Genomic DNA, 23,553 nt, shown 5'->3' on the forward strand with positions numbered 1-23,553 from the left:
ACGATTAAAAACTGCAGAAAATATAGAGAGAGGAGGGAGGGGACATTTTCGCACTGATGCTGACGTCTTGTCCCAGGTCTATATTATAGGAGAGGCTACGGTCGACGTGGTATTCCTTTAGGTATCGATAATTCGCACTTCGTTTTTATCTCTTGCCCCCTCAACCTCACAATATCTGGGATAAAAAGCACGACAGTCGAACGATATTTGTTTCGATGATGAAAAATTTCGAGAGCTTGGAGTTTTTCCCGACGAATCGAACGAAATGTATCGACCTGTTTAAAAATGTCCTACTTCATATGTATTCGTTTTTTTTCACTTGGAATAAATTGGGGGAAATTTTTTTTTGCACCGAAACGCTCAGGATGGCGGAGCTTTCCCCCCAGATCCACATTTGTGCCCCCAAACACAGTTTTTCGCGTTTTTCTTGTTTCCTATCATTTATTTCGAAAAATTAGCTCTAAACAATTTTAGAGAGCGTAAAATTTTACACAAAATTGATTCTATTAAATTTTTTGTACGACCCTCCCAACGCGAGATACGCCCCTCCCCTTCTTTCGTAAACGGCTATATTAATGTTTAAGATAGGTGAAATGGTCCCCAAGAGCTTTATGGTCGATATTTACAGGAATAATGGGTATCATCAAGAAACTTCCACGTGGAAATTTTCAGACCCCTAACCCCTTCATCCCGCGCCCAGACAAAATTACTAATGAATGCTTTATTAAAATAGGAGAGGAAATCGTTACAAAAGTGTTGACCAAATTCTTTAATAAAATCTTGAAAGAACAAAGGATACCCAAAGATTGAAAATATGTACATATTCATGATATCATTTTAATCTGCTTTTTAAATCCGAAAATCTTGAAAGATTATCTTGTGAGGTTCTCTTCATATATGTAGTAGACTAAATATCACACATTTCAAAGTAAGGTGCGGGAAGGCCGGGGGCGGGGAAGGAATTTCCATTTCAATGATTTATCCAGTTCCTTAAAAACTAGTAGCGAATTTTTGAAAACATAATTTTCATACCAACTTTTGAAATCACGGGGTTTTCTTCTGGTTCGCAGCAGACCACCACCCAACAGAGTGCGAAACTGGTTGGTGTCAAAGTGAGAGCGGGGAGGGAAATTTCCCTCCGAATTTCCCTGAAAAAGGGGATTTTGTGATGGCAAATACGCCCCACTGACGAAGCAACCATGCAGATGCTATTTTTAGCTCACATCGCCGAATCGTTTGGGTTTTTGAAATTTCCCAGCCCGTTCCCATATCTACTCGTATATACCTTTGTACCGATTTTTCCAACCGCGAAGAACAAACGAGCGAATACACCGAAAGTGAGAGTTGTCAATCAAAGAGGTAATATTTTTAGCAAACGAGAGAAAAAAAAACACGAAGCAGAAAAAAGTTGGTTTACTCGGGCGTGCAAATTTTACGAGAAAAATTTGCCTTCGACTTCGACGACGACGACGCTACTCTGTATTATTTATTTTTTTCGCATTCTCATTTTGGGAGCAGCTCGATGGAGAAAAAAATACCTGGCGTTCTACCTGTTCTTTGCCCTCTGCGCTCACCTTATATTTTAAGGCTACAAAGATTGGGAAATGTGAATAGTGATGTTTCGATACGAATAGTTTACCCATTTATTTCCAGCCTCCTCGTCGCTAAAAATTCTAATTTCGAACGTTTTTTTCCGGAAAATTGATTACAGGACCGCGATATGATACATATACACAGGTAGATTAAACCAAGCACATATTCAATTTTTTCAACCAAAAAAAAAAAAACTTGAGATACTTACCAAAAAAGTTTTAAAAAATAAACAAAAAAAAATCACAAAAAAAACAATTTTTTTTTTCAAAAATCAATAACTAAACTATAAACATTCCAATTAATTATAAATCTGTAAATAATGAAACTCGATGGAGACTGGCAATTTTAGCAAAAAGCGGGACTTCAATAATGAAAAAAAATAAAGAAAAAGAGAGAATTTTCATCAATTTTTAGCAAAAAGTAAAATCAGCAAATTTTTGGTAAAAAAAAGTGACCATCTTTTAAAATGTAGACAAAAAGCGAAACTCGGACAATTTTAGTAGAAAGGCAACGTCTTTGGCAATTTTTTTGAAAAAGAAATGTCGTATATTTGGAATTTTTTACAAACAACACTTTTTAGCAATTTCGACAACAGCCGGATCGTTTTCGCTATCTTTGGCAGAAAGCGAGACTTGGATAATTTTAAGCAACCGCAGAACAGTGTATTCAATTGAAAAACGAAAAAAGTGAATACATAGTTATAGGGCCAAGGGGGAAAATTGAATTTTGGAAAATCATATTCTTGAATTCCGCACTCCAGAGCAAGAACGATGAAAGTCAATTTTTTTTCGATTTTGCAATTTTCACATCATTCGAAAGAGGTTTGCATAAGCTTTCCAATGATCTAAAAATCTCAAAATCCCCAAAAAAAATGGACTTCCATCCTTTTTGTTCCGGCGGAGTACAGAATTATCCAAAGTCGAAATCGCCTCTCAAAATCGAAAACGAAAATTTGTCACGAGAGCATCACCGAGCTCCTTCAAGTACCAGGATAGGCAAACGTGCATACTTGTACTCAAGAATGGGTTACCTATGTTGCAATGTTGCTAATGAGAAAGGAGTTATTTTGCGACGAGACACTCCGCAGCGCATTTATATTGCATATAAGATGTTCAAAGTTTTGAATTGTGTAACTTACCTACCCAGACCCACCGCAGCTTTGAAGTAGTTTCACCAGTGGTTTCGTTATCACAAGTGATGGTTTATGTTGACTCAACTTGAACGACATTATAATAAGATCATCAACGCGAATCGAAAAAAAAAATTTTAAAAATGCATTCGAAAACGTATGTTATTGCTATAGTCGATTAATAGCGCTAGGATTCGAAAAAATTGACCAGAAAATGCACACGAAATTTATAAGATCAACTTGAAAAAAATTAAACCATGTAACATAGGTGATGAATTTGAAAACCGAATAAATCTGAAAAATTCTCAATGTGATGACCACTCTACACAAATATCAAAACTAATATGAATTTCAACACCCTAGACGAAATCTCAATCCAAATTATAATTTCAAATTTCAACCCCTCGCTCCTCCACTCCTCCTCCCAATCCTCAAAAAGAGGCGAGACATTTCAGCCAATAAAAATTCAAGCCCTTCTCACCATTCTTGCCTACTACATAGCACAGGGATCAAATTTTGTTAATAATATCAAAGAACAATGGGCAAGCTTATTTACGTAAATCAACAGAAAAAATTACAACATACACCTACTGGGCATGAGTAACCAGTCTGTATATTTCCATCATACATAACGAAATGTGTCTAGGGACAATGCTTAATATTAATAAAGGAAATTTTACGACACAATTGGGCAGTAAATTTACAACCCTAAACCCTCCTCGAGTCCATTCCAAAACGCACCCATTTATTTTTTTTTGGGGGGGGAGAGCTTCTGGAATTTTTCAAGCGAAAATCACTAATTTTTCACTATACCTTTTCGCAACTTTTAAAAAAACATTTTACAGGCAATTTTTTACCCCCCCCCTCAGAATTTTTCCCACCTTTTTCTGTGAATGATGCCCGAATGACTTTCCCACAAAAAAAATCAATGCTTCAAATAGAGCATTTCATTAGGTGCTTTTTTCTACATTCTCACAAAATTGAAGGAAAAAAACCGAGGTGTAAAACGTAGCAGAAGTTTCCAATTCAAAAAAAAAATTGATCGACAACCAAATTTTTGAACATTTACAATTTTTCATTCGAATTATTAATCCCACCCCCCCCCCCCCCCCTCCGAGCGAATAAAATATCCGTTGATTAAGACAGTACAGTTCAGACTTTCATGCTGATGAATTTTTAGAGAATTTCGTTTTGGATAAAACATAAATTTTCGCAGTGACCTAAAGTTCAAAAACTTTCAAAAATTTGTTTAAATTTTGTTCCGAATTTTGAAAATAAAAATAGACGTTGGCAAAATATTATTTTTACTTCAAAAAATTCGTACAAGAACTTCCAATAAATTTTCTACAAATAAACGCTCAAAATTTCTACAGGTATTCAAGTAACAATCAGGGACGTCGAGAAGGAGAAGGGGGAAACGGTGCAGTTCGACCCGAACCCCAGCTTTCTGTAATTCCCGGCAAAAGATGGGTATGTGATGAAGAAACCCCATTTTTCTTTTTTTTTACTTCTCAAAACACAAATTTTCGAGAATTGAAATTTCTAAAAAAAAATATAATTTAACATTTAAAGTTTCAAAGCGAAAAAATAAACTTCTCGCGTGAAAAATATCGTTTTCACGCCTCTCGAAATACAAATTTTCAACAGCTTTCGCTCTCACTTGAGCCCATTCTCTTTTCTTTTTCAAAATTAACATCCTAAAAATCAGAACTGCTCAGAACGATTTGAATCTGTTTATAATCGATTCGGGTGCTCGAATAGGCTACGAGTACATGCCAAATTTTAGCTTTCTAAGACATGTTTTTTTTTTTTCATTTTTGGCTCAAAGATTTTCAAAAATCAGAAAATGTATTCAATCAGCTGAGATATTGGACGATGATGTAATATTTTCGCATGCTTTTCCGATTTCGGTTGGCCCGGTTCGAAAAATTCTCTGTTACTTGGAAATTGGAGTAACGCCCACGATGATTGTGTTTTGATTTTTTCAGTCAATTTACGCAACATTCCGTTCAAATTGTAAGTATTTTTTTCAATCGATTTCAGCCTTTCAAGCACGAATGCGTTTGGATGATGGAGACCAAAATGCAAATTCAAAACACCAACCCAGCGGTTTTTGGAAAATAAAGTATACTGTGTAGTCATCGAGAAAACGTTCCTTGGAATCGCCCCTCCCCCCTCCCCCCGTTTGAAGGACAACTGATCGATACAAATTCGCAATTCGATGATCTTTACTCGACGGAGCATTTTTTGAAAAAAAAACCTGAATCTAAATAAGAAAATCACATCACGAGGTTCGAAATTTCTTTCGCAAGAGTTGCCTAGCTTCTTATTCGATAATCCAGAATAATACAACGAAATGAGACGAAATAACGTGGAAACAAACGCACCAATTGCTATAAAACTTCGTTGTTTTTTTTGTGTAATAAAATAAATACGCGAGAAACGGAATAAATGAATAAAAAATTGTACAAAAACACAAAAGTTTCCGCGGGCCAAATGTTTTGTAAAAAATTCCCGCGCCATTGAAAATTGTTACCCTCATACGCCCCATCGATTTTAACACTCACAGCCTCGTTTCCTTAGTGTTCTCTTCTATCGTCTCTTTTCTTTCTAATTCGATAAAGGCGTTTGTTTTAACTTCGGTTAAAATGCGAATAAAAAAATTAATAAATAATCGAGTCTCGACGACTCTGGAGTATGATAAACTGAAAGCTCGAATGGAACCAGAAAAAGGAGATATTTCGCTATCGAATTTGCAACTTTTACGTACGAAGGTACTTTGGTATTTCAAATAGTAATAAAATTTGAAAAATCGTACTTTTGCCGGAATTGCAACAATATTCGTACATACTCGTAGAAATTGACCAGTAGGTTAGGTAATACGAATATCGTACTCGAAACCTTCAAAAATGCATCCGCGAAAAACTCCCACGAATTAGGTATTCGTATCTGAAAAGCAACCCTACCTCAAGGTCACTCTTTAGTATTCGTAAATGAAATTGTAATTCGAAAACATGTATCATTTTTATGACGCTCCAGCACGTTTGTACCCCCAATCCCCATGGCTCTCCACTGTGAGTTGATGGTATATTGATGAATAATATCAGTGATACGTACGTATACAAGAAGGTATGAGAGTCTGGGGAATGAATAATAACGTACTTAAATTCACGAGCAGGTAAATAAGTTATGTCATTTTATTCCAACTTTGTAAAAAAAATAATTTAAAAAATGAATTATTCAACCAATCAACATTCATCTTCAAGTACAAGGTTTCAAAATATCCCATGGGATCGCTGTCGTCGGGCTCTAATACGAAACTAGAGAGAGAGAATGTGAATTGGAAAACTCATTTTTGATATTTGATTAAATGCAGGTGACATTGAAACATTTTCCAAATTACACATTTGTAATTTCAAATTTTTCCTTTTCAAATGATGAAAAAAACATCTATGAAAACGAATTAAAATGATAACATTTCTCGCATCAATCGCGTCGTATCAAATTATGGCAAAAATTCTAAACTACGAGCTATAAAAACCATCTCTCGACAACATCGTCAATGTTGTCAGAATTTTCGCGACACTGGCGCTGGCGCCGGCATCGACATCCCCCGCAGCAGTTGTCTTCGACTAATCTTACAATATTTAAATAAACATTTACCTAAATATAAAGTAATTCGCAATACATAATAATAATAATAATTTATGTAGGTAGTAGGTACCCAAAATATCTCTAGATACGTAAAATATGTACGCATACGAACCTCGAAGATAGATTTGAATTTGAGGAACTTCCAGAATTGGTACTAGGATATGGAAACTGAGAATTATTATCTACTTCTACATCGCTGTAACATCAAGAAAACAAACGCAAACGTGAATTAATTAATTATTCGTATAGTATATAAAACAACACAGTAACATGCTTTCACAAAGAAAATAATACATAATAACGATAATAATACGAATTTTACGTAAATTACACGGCGATGTACGTATACGAGTATTTCACTATGTATAAAACGAAGGGGCAAGGGGCGAAACGAAGATGTTCTCTCTCTCGGAATAATAAAAAATTACACGAGTCTCGATAAAAACGCAACAAAAATTACGAGCTCGTAAAATTACGTACAACGACGACTTGTATTTGTATATGTGTATTGTGTACTGTGTCGTATGTATTCTGTATTCGCGAAACCAACCGTACAAATTTTTTACTGCTTTGGCTCCGCGTACACGTCCGGTAATTTCGCAACAACGTGCCCGAAAAAATTCACGTATTTGATTCGACTTCCTCGAGCGATTAATGCTGAATTCCCAGCCCCTCACCCCCTCCCGTTCGTTGGTTTATTTGTTTTTTAACCGATGGATCGGAATTCCTACTATTCTATGATATCGTTGTCGTCACGTCTTTTACTCGGAAGTCTCCTCAGCGACTCCGTTTTGAGAAAAAAAATCAACTATTGGGTGAAGGAGGCTCTGAGCAATGAAATCTAAAAAATTAATCAATTTTCGAACTCGATGACCCGAAATTAATGGCAATTGACATGTCGCATGTCATTTTTTTCGCAATTGGTGCACTGAAAGGTCACTGCTGAGGGGTTGAATCCAAAAAATAGACCGATATTCGTACTCGACGTACTCGAAAACCAAACAAACGACGGGTCGCTCGATTTTTCAATTTTTTTTCAATTTTGACCGAAATTAAAAGCGAGGGTGAGGGGTTCAGAGTGCGTGAATTGAAAAAATACGCCTATATTTGAATTCGGCACCTTCGAGTTAGTAACAAACGATATACCACTCGCTTAATTGACATTTTTTCGTACTTTGACCGAAATTGAGAGCTTCTAACCCCCCCCCCCCATCCCCCCGTCTTACCAGGAATGTTTAAGTACCATTTTGAAAATTGGTTTACTAAAAAAAGGAACAGAAGAGGGTCTCTGATGCGATTTACAATTTCAGGTTGTTCAAATTTCAACAAGATTAGTGGGCCTTTTTTCCACCAACTACCCTCTCTCCCACTTTTCCTGGGTGTCCACAGTTTTTGGCAAGTCATTTTCCCTGACTTTTTCAGGTTTTCCAGACCATTTTTTCCGAATTTCTATACTTACCCCATACTTTAATTGAAGAAGAAGTTTTTTTTGGGAGGAGGGGGGAGGGAGCGTATTTTTTTTTCATAAGTTTTTCTTCGATACAGTATTCGTATGACTTATGAAAATTTTTCTTTTATTTTTTGGATTTTTGGAAGCCTCAAAATGTGAAATTTGTTTATTTTAAAACGAGAAACAAATTGGCTCGAGAGCTTTTGAAAATTTCTATTTCGAGACAGACGCCCGAAAACAAGGGCTTTTTTAATGCGAGAGTTTATTTTTTGGTTTTTTAAATTTTATAATTTGGAATGATGTTTTTTTGAAGGAAGTTACTTTTGAAAAAAAAACAGGCTCGAGCGAAAAGCTTACGAAAATTTGCATTTCGAGAGGCATAAAAACAAGTTTTTCTTTCCAATGTGAGGACGAGTAATTCTTTTTTGGCTTTTAAAATTTTGGAATTTGAATGTTTTTTTTTTTTTTTTTTTTTTGAAGGAAGCTGATTCTGAAAAAGAAAACAGAACAGGCCCAAGCGAGGGCGAAAGCTCTTGTAAATTTGTATTTCGAGATGCATAAAAATTATGTTTTTTTTTTTTTTAGTGAGAAGTTCATTTTTTGGCTTTAAAACTTGATTTTTATTATCTAGAAATTTTCATCTTTCCTTCGAAAAAGAAAAGAAAACAAGTCCGAGCGAAGTGAGGGCAAAAGCTTTTGAAAATTTGTGTTTCGAGAAGTAAAAAATGAATTTGTTTTCTTTTCATCGCAGATCTTTATCCAAAATTTGCAATTGATCGTTTTTTCAAAATTCCATGGATTTTGCCTGAAAATTACAAAATTCCCTGATTTTTCCAGACTGACCAAATTCTCTGACTTTTTCAGGTTTTCCAGGCTTGTGGACACCCTGTAATTTCGTCGCATAAGCTCATAATTTCTCAACAAGCAGGAATAAAACTAAAACATGAAAAAGTAACGCATTTTTGATTTCAATTTGGAAGGGGTGGGGCAGGGAGGAAAAAGAGTTTCATATTTTTGTTTTTAAAAGAAATTCGACAAAATGGTGAGAAAGCCCGGAAAAATAACGATTTTAAAATGGAAAAAAAGCAGGATTTTTATCATTTTTGTCAGAAAACATGAAACCATTTTTGCAGTTACGACCAAAAAAAAAAAAAATGTATTAAAAAGTTATGAAAAATTAATAAAATGTTTCATCTTTTATTAGCAGGATTTTCAACAATATTTAAAAAAATAGGATTTTTTGGCAACTTCGGCTTAAATAAAATTAGAATTTTTAATAATCTGATCAAAAAGCCAAAATTTGAGATTTTTAGTCGTTTTGACAAAAAAGCAGATTTTTTGCTTAAAAAAATGGCGAGAAAAAATCACAAAAACGAGTAAATGAAGATAAGATTTTAAAGTTAGATTTTAAAATTGAAAAAAGCAACATTTTTGGCAAAAATATGGGGTTGTTTAGCAGTTTTAACAAAAAAGTATGATCTTAGGAAAAAAAAACGAGAAAAAACTTTGAGAAAGCATCAATGAAAAATTTCTACGTTTCATTGGAAAATGAAACGAGCAAGATAATCGAAATTTGAAAATTATATATAGACAAAATAACGGTATTTTTGACATTAAAAAAAAAAAAAAACAGTAAAATAGAAGCAACCCACCCCCAGACTATACTTTGTATACTCAAAGGAATTCGGATGACTCAAAAAAACGTGCTGTAAATTTAAAAATTTTCGAATTTAATTTCGGTTGAAAATGAATAAGAACCACTCTTCAGCCTTCCAAACAGTGAGAAAGGTCGAGAAACTTTAAAATTTTTTATGATTTTTAATACCTGAAAAATAGCTTATTCCGTTGAAAAATATGACGCTGATATTCAACCAAAAAAAAGCACCATTCGTTCGTTTCGTGTTTTCGTACAGATTTCAAAATAACGATAATTAATATCGATTAATTTCCCAAAATTCAGTGTTTTATAAGAGTATTTTGAAAATTATTACATCCATTTAATCGAACTTTGCCGAACAGATGGCGTCCGGTAAAGGGTTTTTGTCGTCTTGTAAATGAATCTTTGGTTGGGAAATGGTCGTTTTTCATTCGAAATTGGACACTAATTGCGCTAAAGCAGCGCGAGATTGTTTCACGCTCGCCTTAATAATATGTTTGCGGCGGTGTATAATAGTAATTATCTCGAGAGTTTATGGGTGGAGCGCGGGGGGGGGGGTATGATTCAGAATTCATAGTGGAGGGAAATATAGTGAAAAAGCGTGAATGAATCCGAAGCAGGGATACTTCTATTCGACGAGGCTACTTGTGCCAAAATTTCACCCCCCCCTCCCTCCAACCAACTATCCTACTATTATTTTATAAAGCTAAAAAAATTGTAGGTTTTTTCTTTTCTTTTTTTTTGCATATCAAGTACAGAACTCGTTTCGTCACTTTCATCGTGCTTAACTTTTCAAAGAACTCGAAGCCAATAAACGTATAAGACCTTTACTATAATACCCAACCGCGCAGCACGACCACCATCAGACACTCGTATCATCTGTCTGGCAATCAACAGCAGACTCGACGTATTCGTCGGCTCGTCGAGTTTTCTCATCAACACCGGTAATGAGAGAATACACATAGTCGAGTCTAAATGCGAATTAAATTCGTCCAAAGTCATCGAGACCAATAAAAAAACAGTCGCCTCGGTAATGGAAAACCTATATACGTAGAAATTTATTGCAAACAGACGATACTCGAGTACCCGAAAAAAAAAAAAAAGGAAAAGGAAAACACAAAAAAACCTTAGCAATTCGTTACGATCTCCCTGCACCATTTAGCCGAGGCGTTTCGTCTTTATGTTGTGCTGCCTTCGTAGGGTAATTTGTAATATAGCGAAATAATAACCCGCAATTCGAGTCGACTTTAATTTATTCTCTCGTCTTTCTTTTCCTTCTGCGAAGACACAAAGTGAGAAAATGAATGACGGGGGGAATGACTATAGAGAATCCAAGTACATAATATACCATACTACAGACGACGACGTACTGTGTTCCAATAATTCTTCGGGAAAGTGAGAAGAAAAAACACGAGCTTTAAAATCGATTTTTTTTTATCGTTTTCAAACGAGCTTCACGTCAGGTAGTAGTTTTCAGTGTTTTCGAACGTCGATTCTTCGACGAAAACGACGACGTCCGAAAAATAATAGGGAACCGTACACTCGTGAAAAGTTTACCGAGTTAAACGATTATTATCGAGAGAGAGAGAGGAGCTGAATAACACACTCGTATCTACACAGTGATGCTTTTAAACATATCTGTACAAGATGTTACACACGGTAGCACTTCATTAAGGCCGAGTTGTTGGTATTTCTCTTCGCAGTTTTCATCTCGTTTCAAGTATCGCAGATACCTTCATCCATCTATCGTTCGCCTTCCTGTGTCTCGATCCATTTTCAACGCTTACGAGGGTGTCGACAACGTCGTCGTCGTCGTCGACGAAAAAGCGTTGAAAAAAAAAAGAGAGAGGAAAGGAAATAATTAGCCCTTGTTGTGGCCGTTACAGTACTTTCGACTGGGGATGGCGCTATACACACACACTCGACGCTACAGTACGTAGCATTCGCACCACCAAAGAGTCGTAATTTAATTAGTCGGCCTACCACGTATCGTATCGTATCTCGCACAAATACGCACACTTCACATACACGACCACCATCGCAGCTGCCCCCGTCTTCCCTCAATACCCGGCGGCCATCGTATAGGCTCAAAAATCGCCCACCTAAAACACATTAACCTTTTCGAAACAGCTGCGGCATCCGCAGCTCGAGCAGGCAAGCAGTCAGGCACATACACACATTCACATCGTATCCCGGTTTCGGCCCCGGCCCCGGCTCCGGCTTCGGCAGCACTATCACGTTTAATATTCGCGCCCCGGTTACCATGGTAACCAGTACCATTCGGCTTCATTCATACGAGATATCGCCAAAAGCTCGTAATATAAATTTCACCATTCCACAAGCTCTAGAGCGTCGAGCACAGATACACAGAAGCCGGCATGATAAGAAAAAAAAAAGTAAACGAAAAACTCTCCCGGAGAAACGCGCTATTCGGCGACGACGACAATGATGCCAGGTTCCCTGAAAAAATTCTAGCACTTTTCCTTTACCTCGACTCGTCTCCTCGCGTGTTCTACATACGACATCCAGAATGGAGAACCGCACCGAGAGAGTTAAAACGTTTTCCCAAGTGTTTGCTGTAGTAAGCAAGCGTCTTTGCTCGTTAACGTATCGTTGGACGACCAAAAGCTCGTCTGGTAGTTCCCCATTTCTAGTCCAATTACACGGTAATTTTGCTAAGTGAATTTCGCGATTATACTGCAGAACAGAGCGAATGCGAAGGAAAATGGAAGCTGGCTCGTATGTAAAAGAATATGCAGATATAAATACCTACCTACTTAACGTGAACGAAACGAGCGAGCTATTTTATAATCGTTTAAAAAGTTGAAAGCACGACCCTTGAATAAAATGCAAGAAGTTGGAAAAAGGAAGGAAGTTTACTGAAAATTTTCCAAGTACAGAAGTATCGGCAAATTACGACAAAATGTCGATTTCATCAAACTATATAAATTACACTGTTCGTTCAAAATTAACAAAAGTAGGTATTTAACAGGGTGACTATTATTCATTTTTTGGTTCTGTTTTTGTCCAACTAACTTTTTTTTGCCAAAACGGCCAAAAATTCTATTAGTTTTTGGCCAAGAAACTGCTGAAAATCCTACTCCATCGCCAAAACTGCCAAAAATTGTTCATGATTACCTCCAAGTTCAATATGGTAGCAGAGCATGGTTTTTTTAGGGTAAATTTTGATTTTCTTTCTGCGCTAGGGAAATTTGTATTATGGATATCTAGAATTCCTCCTCGGTTTCACTGGTTTCACGATTGTGACCTACCTTATTGGAGGCTTACATCCAAAAGTTCAATATGGTAGCAGAGCATGGTTTTCCGGTGACAATTTTAGTTCTTTTATATGCTTAAGGAGTCGATATGATGGTTGCCTAGAATTCCTCTATGGTTTCATAATGTCATTTTTTGACATTTCAACTGCCTCATTTGGGGACACAAGTTCAATATGGTAGCAGAGCGTGGTTTTTTGGGGGAAAATTTTGATTTTTTTTTCTGTGCCAGTGAAATTTGTATTATAGTTAGGTATCTAGAATTCCTCCTTGGTTGCACGATTTTGAACCGGTGACATACTAAATACCTTCATGGTATTCATTTTGATTTTGGAGAAATTGAAAATACCAATCTTCTTATAATCATTGATGCCTATGCAAAATGGCCTGAAGTTTTTGTTGTCAAGTCTACAAATTCTGCTCAAGTCATCGAATGTTTCGAGAAATGTTTCTCACATTTTGGTTTGCCTGAGGTTGCTGTCAGTGATAATGGGCCTCAGTTTGTTTCAGAAGAATTGAGGGAATATTTTCACCAAAATTGCATACATCATCTGACTTCTCCCAGTTATCATCCTCAGTCAAATGGGCAAGCTGAACAATTTGTGCAAATTGTTAAAAAAGGATTAAAATGCACCAAAAATGGTCCCTTTTTCAAATGTCTACAAGTGGTCCTACGTTCATATCACTGTGCACCTTTGTCCAATGGAAAATCATTTTTCAAATTGATGTTTGGGCAAAAAATGCAAACTGTAAAGTCTGCTGTCAAACCAATTTCCAAAATTGAGCAAAATTCTCAACTGCCAAAAAAGAGAATTTTAGGAAGGTGAAAAAGTTAAATTTCACCTATTTTGTGGTCCTAAAAAATGGGAAGTTGGATCCATTTCTGGTAAACTGGGGAATGTAGTTTACCTAGTTAAATCTGGCGGTAGAACTCATCGCTGTCATATTAATCATCTTTGCCAAACAAATTTGAATGAATTCAATTCTGCAATTTTGATTGATGATCCTGCGCCTGTCTCTGCACCAATTGTACCTGATCAAGCTCAGCCCGAATTTCCCATCCAGCTTCAGCCTGCAGTTCATCGATCATCACGTATTCGTCGACAGCCCCAGTGGTTTCAGCCTTCTTAGAGGGGAAGAGTTGTTATGTCGTCAGCATATTCTTATCTTTAGTTAGTATTGCTTGGTGTATCATAGTTTTAAAATATTTGTATCAGTCTTGTACTATGCTTGCTTAATAAAACATTTCAGATGTGGTTTGTTCTGTTCGTTCTCTTCTAGTACGTTTTAATATGACTTTAAAAAGGGGGAGGGGAATCAAAACAACATGAAGACGTATTTTTAAAAAATTTCGAAGTTCATGATACTAAGCCTTTGAAGGTTGGATACCTGACATTTTCAGCACGCTTATTCAAGCCCATTTGACCACTACTGGGACCCCCTTTGCTTTTTCAAAATTTGAGGGGGAAAATGTAAAAACAATTCACTTTGTTATTCACATGATCTCTCCATTCGAATAAGAATGTTACAGTACAAAAGTAATATCCAAAATATTATTAAAAGAAGCAAAAATCGGTGGTCTCAAATCTAACCTCCTCTCCCCCCCCCCCAACGGCACTCAAAATGACGATGAAGTCAGCCAACTAAGCCAATCACTGATGGCTTTCTCAATTATTTTCTTTTTTCAATCTTTCCAAAATACATTGTTTTCTCTTCAAAAATTCACTCCCTCCCCCTTCCAAAAAAAGAATACTTCCACCACCGTTACGACTCGAAACTCCACTCAAACGTACAATAAATCTCAAAACTAGCCATTTCAATTAAATAAACTCAACCTACATACCCTCTCACTCGGTACTTCTCAATATTCTTTACCTTTCTATCAAGCGCCACCACGTGCCTTAACGACCACTTCCAACTTCCAACTACTCGTAGTACAAATAACACGTGTAAAATGGTCGCTTTACAAATAATGACCCAGATAGTGAACCAGTACGTCAAATCTGCTTATACCTTAGCTTACCTTCAGGGACACCTTAAGTCAATTTACGTACCTATTAATCGAGTGACCTAAAAAAGAAAGAAAAAGGCACCAGATACGAGAATAAAAGACCCAACACGACAGTCTAGGCAAAAAAGGAAATAAATAAGGTAATCGCCGATTCGCCTCGGTCAACCTTTTCATAGTACCTCTTTTTCCCCTCCAACAAATCCACTATCCTGAAAATTTCATCAAATTGCCAAGAAGGAATCGCGACCAGCGAAGAGTCGATCTTTCACAATTCAATCTCGAGTTCCCTTAACACTGCAGTACACGATAAATTAAACGCGTTGCCCTTCCCTATGCTGCCTGCCGGCTTCATCTGGCTGTTTTTCCATCCCAATAGTGTACGCCTGACAAATTCGTTTCAAATTATTTTCCAAATGGTACATAGGGAATGCGAGTAAGCATATTATACGCAGTATAGCCACCAATCTCGCCTGCTTCGCCATTATATGTACTATATTATGTAGGTCAACGCAAAATCAAATCCTGCCAACTTTGCTCGCACACAATGTACGAGTAGGTAGAGGTACCACATAATGTCCCCATGGTACATAAAAAACCTGGGCTACGCACTTTCCTTCGTGTCGTGTCGTCGTGTCCGCAGCACACATCTAATCCTTAAGCCTTCATTGCAACTTTCCCAAAAACTTTTTCACCCTTTCGAATGGCCAGAGGGGAGGGGGAATACCGCCGGGTTGCGAGCTATAAAATAAGGAAATTCGATACGCGGCGTCGTCGTCCTCGAAGTAAGAGAAAAAAAGCCATGCATACCCTTTTCTTACATGTGGACTCGAGCAAAGAATGAAAATACATATAACGTCAAGAGGTCGAATAATACATAACCAGAGCTAACGGTAAGCTGCCTGAACCTAGCCTTTTCGTACATTGTGCATAGCAGCGATGAGCGAGTATAAGAAAACGAGAAAAATCGACTTTAATTTCACTTAATAGCCGTCAATCAGTAAACATTATCTCGCTTACCGCCATTCCTCCTGCATCGATACATAAATTTTCCTCCTTAAAGGCTCGCATCGACTAATCAAGTATACGTAGACGTACAGTTAAAGAGCGTCTTTGTTGCGATTTCTCCCCTATCTGTAGGCAAAACAGAGAATCACCTTTATCCAGACCCACCTTAAGACACCTTTGAATTCGATTTTGCTCGACCTCGACAAATGTGCCCCGCCAGCATTTAAAACAAAGAGATACTCGAGGATAGGAAGGTCTTCTCTGGGTACTAAAACATTATCCACGAGTGAGGGAGGGGTAGGGCGGCGCGGCGAGGAGGAGAAATTCGCAATAAATTTTCATTTCAATCGTAAAAAAAAATCGAACTTAATTTTTACTATCTAATTTGTAGGTATCATTGTGCGGTAGTAAGTTCCATCGTCGAATAGTCTACGAAGAGTAGGATCGCGTATAGAGTATTATGCTGCATTTGTGTACGATATAAACGATACCTCGCTCGTGAGCACTTTCTCTGCACCCGGCTCTTTTCCTTTTGCATGGCGTCTTTCTTCTTTACAACGTAAAACAAACATAAGTTACGTCGAATAAATACCATAATCGTTTAATGGGTCCTCGATCGGGCGCCAATATCGCGTAATACAGGATACTCCGAAAAGTTCCTTCGTCGTTTTAAAATGCTATATACTCAATATCTGTGCTCACAATATCCATTTACTTACATCGACGATACAAAAATAGTTCCATTACACGTTGAATTACGTAGGTAAATAAGTTGGGAAGTTGATCTAGGTCAGATCATGCCCTTTTTATGAAGAAACTACATATAAAGAAGTCTTAAGGATTCATTTCAGTTCTCCCATCCTTCTTCCATTTTCGAGAAGAAAAAAAAACAATTTATAGCGGACAAAAATTATTGCAAATTATTGAAAGCAGATCGTTTCACATTTTTCTTTTTCTGACACACAATACAGAGCAATTAGAGATGAGGAAATTCAAGTTCAAAAGCTTACATTTCCTTTGATAAGGCATTTTTTGCTCGAAATAAAAATCTTGAAGATGAAAACTTTCGAACCATGGGTACATTTTTATGATTTAAATTAAATGCATAGGACAAAAAGTGATAGTTGAAACGAAAATGCATCATAATTTTGAAACGTTCGATTTTTCTGCCAATTTTACAAAAAATAAAAAAAAATAGATGGATCATTTTTCAGGATTTTTGAGGGTTCTTCCTTTTACTTTTTCAATCACTTTCCACAGATCAAAAATGCACTCAACATTGAAAAAATTTTTAAAAAAAAGCATTTTCCTCAATTTCAGCAAAAATCGTATTTTTTTCTCATTTTAGACAAAAAAGCGAGTCTTCTAAGCAATTTTAACAAAAAAAAAACAACAAAAAAACAAAAAACATGACTTTTTTACAAATTACACATTCTCGCTCACAACTTGAAAACAATTCAAAATTTTCATTTTTTGATCCATACCATTTGATTTTCCAACTTGCCTACAAAAATACGTTCGAGTTTCCAGCTGGAAACCAATTCAGAATTTGTATTAAATGAAAAAAAGTCCATTCCTTCTCAAGATTGTTATTCTATAAAATATCTAATATTCGACATTTTTTCCCAAGTTTTTCTCTTTTCCCTGCCTAAAAATGCATGCATATCAAGATACATTCGAGTATAACAAATAGAAATTATTACATCTTGAAATTTTTTGCATAGTAATTTCAACTTCCTTCAACAAGCCTCCACCCCCCTCCCACTCCTGAAAAAACACCGGGGAAATATTCGGATTTGTTAGGATCTTTTTCGACCCCCTCTTCCTCCCCACCCCATATGTTTTGATCCCTTTTTCGATGTCAAACGTTTGTTATCCATTTTCTGACACTTCAAAGTAATAAACATTTTTTTTTCATTTTTCCCTCCATTTTTCCAACTTTTTCAAGTTGAAAAAATTTTTTTTTTTTCATTTCAACATCTTTCCATATTAATTTTTTCAGAATTTACTGACAATCAAAAAAATTGGAATATTAAATTTTTTGATATTTCATATCATCTTCAGTTTACAAAAAAAAAGTTCCTCAATTGTTTGGCATTTCAACAAATTTAAAATCATGGTAAATATTCAACGGATGAGGGGGGGGGGGAGAAGAATAGTGAAAATTGAGAATATTTTTTATACTTCTCAATTTTTTCAATTTTAAAGCTACCTATTTTCGACTTTTCAGCATTTTCTTTGGACATTTTCTTCAAGTTTTTATTGTACTTAGCAAGTTTCTGAAGGCTGAAAGTATCTCAATTTTTAAACGCAGTTCCACATGAATATCATTTCATCAAATGATACCTTTACACCCTCTATATCCGAAGATTGTTCAAGGAACAAATAAATCCCTAACACAAGAAAATCGTCGACCAAAAATCTTTCAATAATTTTTACAATATTCGAGGATTCGCATGATGAAAAAACACCATACCAAAATCGAAACTACTCAAACGTTCACATTCTACCAAACTTCGCCCCCTAATGAAATTTCATCAAACGTACCACCAACTAATGAAAACTTCGCCTAACATGATTCTCAATCAGCTAAAAGCCGACTCCTCCTCCTTTCCTTCCTCACTTCTACTTCTGACATTCGTCAAAACACTCGTCAAATTCGCGAATGAGGAGGAGCAGCAGCAGCATCAACAGCAGTACCGAAGATGACGATAGGAGCGGGTATGAGGAAGGGTTATAAAAATCTTCGACTGTACTGTACTGTACGCAACACACGTCGCGTCTGGGCGCTAATAGCGTTAAAAATCGCCAAAATTCCGAATCCGCACGCATACTTATCGGTCTTCTAAATTTGAAACAAGGCCAAGTGTATGGAACGAGCCAGATTTCAAATCGGATGACAGATTATCAAACAATGTGGCTAAAATCGTAATTATCTGTGTCAGAGAGTTCGCCAGCTCCCCTGGTCGAACCGCGAACTAATAAATGATTAATTTTATACTTATATACATAATATACTCGTACGAGTACATACTAAGATGAACACGTAACCGGCCTTCTTCTGGTCTGCCATTCAACGAATGTATTTATTTCTCTGGACATTACACACCCCTGTTCTGCCTCTTGCTCGTTCATCCATCTTATTTACTCGCTCGTCGTTGGTCTCTGGCTTCAATTCATAGATTCTCACACCATCCCTCGTCCGATCCTCTCATCAATGTAATGTAAAAATAAACCTTCTCTCGACGTAAACTAGCATTTTAAGGTGAAATAAACACATAAATAGAATATTACCGCAGCGCCGTATATTTCGCGAAGCGATAGGAGGTGAGGTGAGAGGAGGGATAGAAAAATCAAAACGCTTGTAAACATGATAACTCGCCACCTATTCCACGTAAGGAGAAAATTTCTCGTCGACGAGCTCGTCGCATCGTTTAATACCCCTTTTCCAAGTAGGTACGTATAAAAACAAACCTACTCGTACATTATGTGCGGTTGTACCTCGACTAGGTAGGTAAAGGTATACCTGTGCGTGGTCGTCAGCTTTATCACCCATCCTGCCATTTCCCATCCCTGACCGCGTACTGGTACCTATATTTCTCAATTTCGTCGCAATAACCATCTCGCCACACTTGTCTGTTCTCATATGTGTTCTTCTTTGCTTTCCTTCGAGGTGTATAATGTATTCCTCTCTGCACCTCGCTTCGTCATTCGCGCGTCGTTGTCTTTCGTTCATTTGCTGTATGGCTGTGTCAAAAGATCGCAATATTATTACATTTTAATCGCTCATCACGAACGTTGCGTCACCTTGACAACCACATCATCGAGCTTCGCCAATAAACCTTCTCATTTTCTCGGATATGTACTCGTACTCTCTCCTTCATCGTTATAAATGTACTCTTTCCCAGGCTACAGTTCGCTAATCATAGGTACATGTTTCATTTTCCACCATCGTACGATATTATTTCTCAACACCAATAGCTGCGCATTTACTCCTTTACCTATATTCAACCGCAAATCCTATAGGTGAGAGGTACGGAGAGGGCAGGAAGAAGAGACAGTTTTGACATGTAATTTTTTTTTTCCTGTACGCAGCACATATACGTGTACAATACTTTGGAACACACCCTGAAGCATTTCGCAAGTTGCACGCATCCCTGCGCTACATATTGTGCTTCCCGCAGTAGTTCTGCGTATAACATCTCCATCGTACGTACATATAATGTGACAAATACACCTGCATTTATATAAGCGAGCGTAAAATATTATATTAGATTTTCGCAATCCTGCAACTGTTCCATTTTATCGTTATTTGCTTCCAGCGTGAACGCAATTTCCACTCATTCTCGAGCTTCTAAACAACTTTTTCCTGCCTGCAGAACATAAAACCTGAACTGAGAATCTCTGATATTTTGGATAATCGTATCTCAAGTTACAATGTTTTTGGGTCGATCTACTTCATACAGATCAAAACACGAGCGCGATTCTGAATTTACAAATAATAATAAATGGTTATGGGCCCAACATTCAATCTCCAACCAAACGTATTCGAGTTGGTTGTGGGCCCTCATATCTGTTTCAGCTAAAAGAATCCAGTTAGTTCAAGGTCAAAGAAGAAAAAAATGTAAACAGACTTTCTAATCCAGCAGTCATATGGTTATGGGCCAAATCCTCTAATTCCTCACCAAAAGAATGTGAATAGAATTTCTAATCCAACAGTTAATAGTTATGGGCCCAATCATATGGTTCCTCATCAAAACAATATGAACAGAATTTCTAATTCAGCAACCAGTGGTTATGGGCCCGATCACCTAGTTCCTCACGTAAAGAACTCAAGTCCAAATCAATGATAATAGAGGCAAAATTGGAAGTAATATCTCCATTCTACAATCTGAGAACAAAGATCATGGTGCCAACTTGATTTACTGACATCTTTAATCTGAAGATGATGGTTATGGGCCTTCATGTGCACCTCAGCAAAACAATATGAATAGAATTTTTAATTCAGCAGCCACTGGTTATGGGCCCAATCATGTAGTTCCTCACCAAAAGACCTCCAAATCCAAAATCAATGATGATAGAAGCAAAATTGCAAGTCACATCTATAGCCTATTCTACATATTATGTAGGTACAATCTGAGGACAACGATTATGAGGTCAACATTTTAATGCCACCTCTAATCTAAAAATTATGGTTATGGGCCTTCATGTGCACCTTTGCCAAAGGAATTAGATTGATTCAAGATTATTCCAAGAAAATAACACAAAGAAAGCTGTAAGGTAATTCAGTGGTTAAAGATGAAAGTGGAAGCAACATTTACAATCTGAAGATATAGGTTATGGGCTCAACTTGGTTCAATGACACCTTCAATCTGCAGAAGCTCAAAATCATGGACATGTTTTTGGCTTCAAATTCAATTCGCAGGTTGCCAGGAAGCAGTTGGGAAGTTCTGCGCACATTGGCACTAGCCTTGCACTATTCACTTGAGGAGTATGCCTGTCCAGTGTCCACTCTGTAGACGCTCAGCCCATGTTGATGAAGTGAATGCGCATTTAAATGAGGCATGCAGACGAGTGACAGACAGACTGTCTCAGAACAAACCACCACTGATTCAGCATGAGATTGCATCTGAGGTAGAAAAAATAAAACCAACAAAAAACCCTCTGTCTGCATCCAATGTATGGATACTGTGAACTGGCACAAACAAGACTCAAATCCACGGATTCTAAATTCTGCATTTCACCTAATTTCAGGAAAAAAAGAAGTGGAAATATTTTATAGCCAAAAAAAAAAAAGTGAATGCAAAAGCTTTTGAAAAATTTTCATTTGTGAAAAACAAAGCAATTATTTTCAAGAAAAATGAAGGCAAAAGCGTTGAAAAATTTAATTTGTGAAGAAAAAAGCAATTATTTTCTGATTCAAGACCATACAAATATTAGGTAAATTTTGTGCTTTTCAAAAATGTTGAACAAAGTTTTTCATAATTTTTTTTTTGAGATATTGGGCTGCTTTGTAGGCAGGCACATAAAAAAAACATTTTGAAACTTCTCAGCATTTTTTAGAATTTTTTCAAGAAATTTTGCATACATATAAAAAGGTTCCTATTTTTCTTCCGAATTCGGCAAAATTCAAAAAATTACCTATGTAATGCGTTGATTTCTATAAAATTTCCAAAATGTCCTACTTTTTTCAGTTCTTTCTACTTGAATTAAAAGAAGTCGTGCTTATGCAGAACTTTTTTAAAGCATTTCTGAAAATCAGCACTTTTTAAACTTATTTGGAATATTTATCAGAAAAACAGAATTTTATTTGATTTAGATAAAAAACTGGGCATTTTCGAAACTTTCGTAGAAATAAGTAGGTAGGTATTGTTTTTGAACTTTGGCAAAGAAATGTAGGAATTGGAGATGTTACTCGCAATTTCATAAAAAAATCCAGACTTTCTTCACTTTTGGATGGGAAACCCATTCAAATACACCACCACTAAATACACAATCCTACGCACTAGAAAACCTCAATCCACGCGCAAGCGAATTATAAAACCTTAATCCACGCGCATGCGCACTAGAAAACCTGACCTCACACGCATGCGCACAACGAGAACACACGTTGTCTAAAGACGCTTGTGATGAATGAATTTTGTCTGAGCTTCAGAAGCTAGATGAGATTAGTTGCAAGAACTTGACAGAATTGAAAGACGACTTTCGAGACCTTCATGACAACGATCATTATCTTATAAAACGACACTGTACGATCCAAAAAGATCGAATACCCAACTATCTGAAACCATTCTTCAACACAACACCCACAATGGGTTTGCATTATATGGGGCCATCCAATAGAATATGCAACGAAACAACAACACCTTTCACTTCTGGAATCTCCTCTTTCGCCATTTTGGTACACAAAATCATCCACTACAGGATGAGTCCAGTCTGATACCCTATCTCGGTAACATTTCCGCCATCTCGTCGTCATTCACCCGGATACTTCGTCGAATAAAAATTCCGAAAAAATTCCACTCCGAGGTATTTTTTCATTTCGTCGCCTTGCGACGTGTTTACGCCGAATTGAAATGGGTAAACGAAGAAGAGGAGCAGAAAGAAGGGGGTTGAAACTACAAAACAAAGGAAATAGTTTACTCGATGGGGTTACTCGGTGTGGACGAGTAACGACAACACAATAGCGAGAAAAAAAACACCTACCTACCTATACTCGTCAACTGACCTTTAAAAATCACACTGTTATTGCCCGTCAAAAGTTTGTAAAACTATAGAGGGAAGAGCTGCGAAGCTGCCATGAAAAAAAAAACAAGGAAGCTTTTACTTTCCGCTGAATTATAGGTACCTATGTATTAAACGATAGCTATAGGTATGTATCGAAGGTCTTCGCTTTTCACTCATTCATCGTATTCGGTCGGATTCTTAATATTTTCCAAGTTGGCGTCGCGAGGCGACATTTTTATTTTACTAGGACGACGACGGCGACCATTTTTACTCGTATTTTCTAAGGAGAAAAAAATTTCATCCCAATAAAAATTCATCGGACGTATTCGACGCGAGATATTAAATTATCAAACGATAATATAATTTTGATTAAAGTTCGAACGGTACGAGCATTTTCGCTAATCCTACCCTTCTCAACCCTTCCCTACCATCGACAACGATAAATATTTGCTCTACCAAGTTTTTCGCCGACAACGATGTCGTGGCCGCGAGTAGTTTCCATTTTCAAAACACAGAAGGCTGCAAGCCGCACCTCATCTCTTCGATCATTCT

The 23,553-nt window shown here is 36.9% G+C and overlaps 1 protein-coding gene across 10 annotated transcripts in view; it reads right to left on the reverse strand.

Moving 5' to 3' along the window:
* RhoGEF2 (Rho guanine nucleotide exchange factor 2) overlaps nt 1-23,553 on the reverse strand; it is a 312,288-nt gene that overhangs the window by 96,090 nt on the left and 192,645 nt on the right. For all 10 annotated transcript variants that reach the window (XM_065350872.1, XM_065351125.1, XM_065350958.1 and 7 more), the window contains one exon: nt 6,489-6,572. In XM_065350872.1, coding sequence (XP_065206944.1) covers nt 6,489-6,572 — 84 coding nt within the window. The remainder of the gene's footprint in view (nt 1-6,488; nt 6,573-23,553) is intronic.

This window comes from Planococcus citri, chromosome 1 (genome assembly GCF_950023065.1).
Source record: "Planococcus citri chromosome 1, ihPlaCitr1.1, whole genome shotgun sequence".
Classification (NCBI taxonomy): Eukaryota; Metazoa; Arthropoda; class Insecta; order Hemiptera; family Pseudococcidae; genus Planococcus; species Planococcus citri.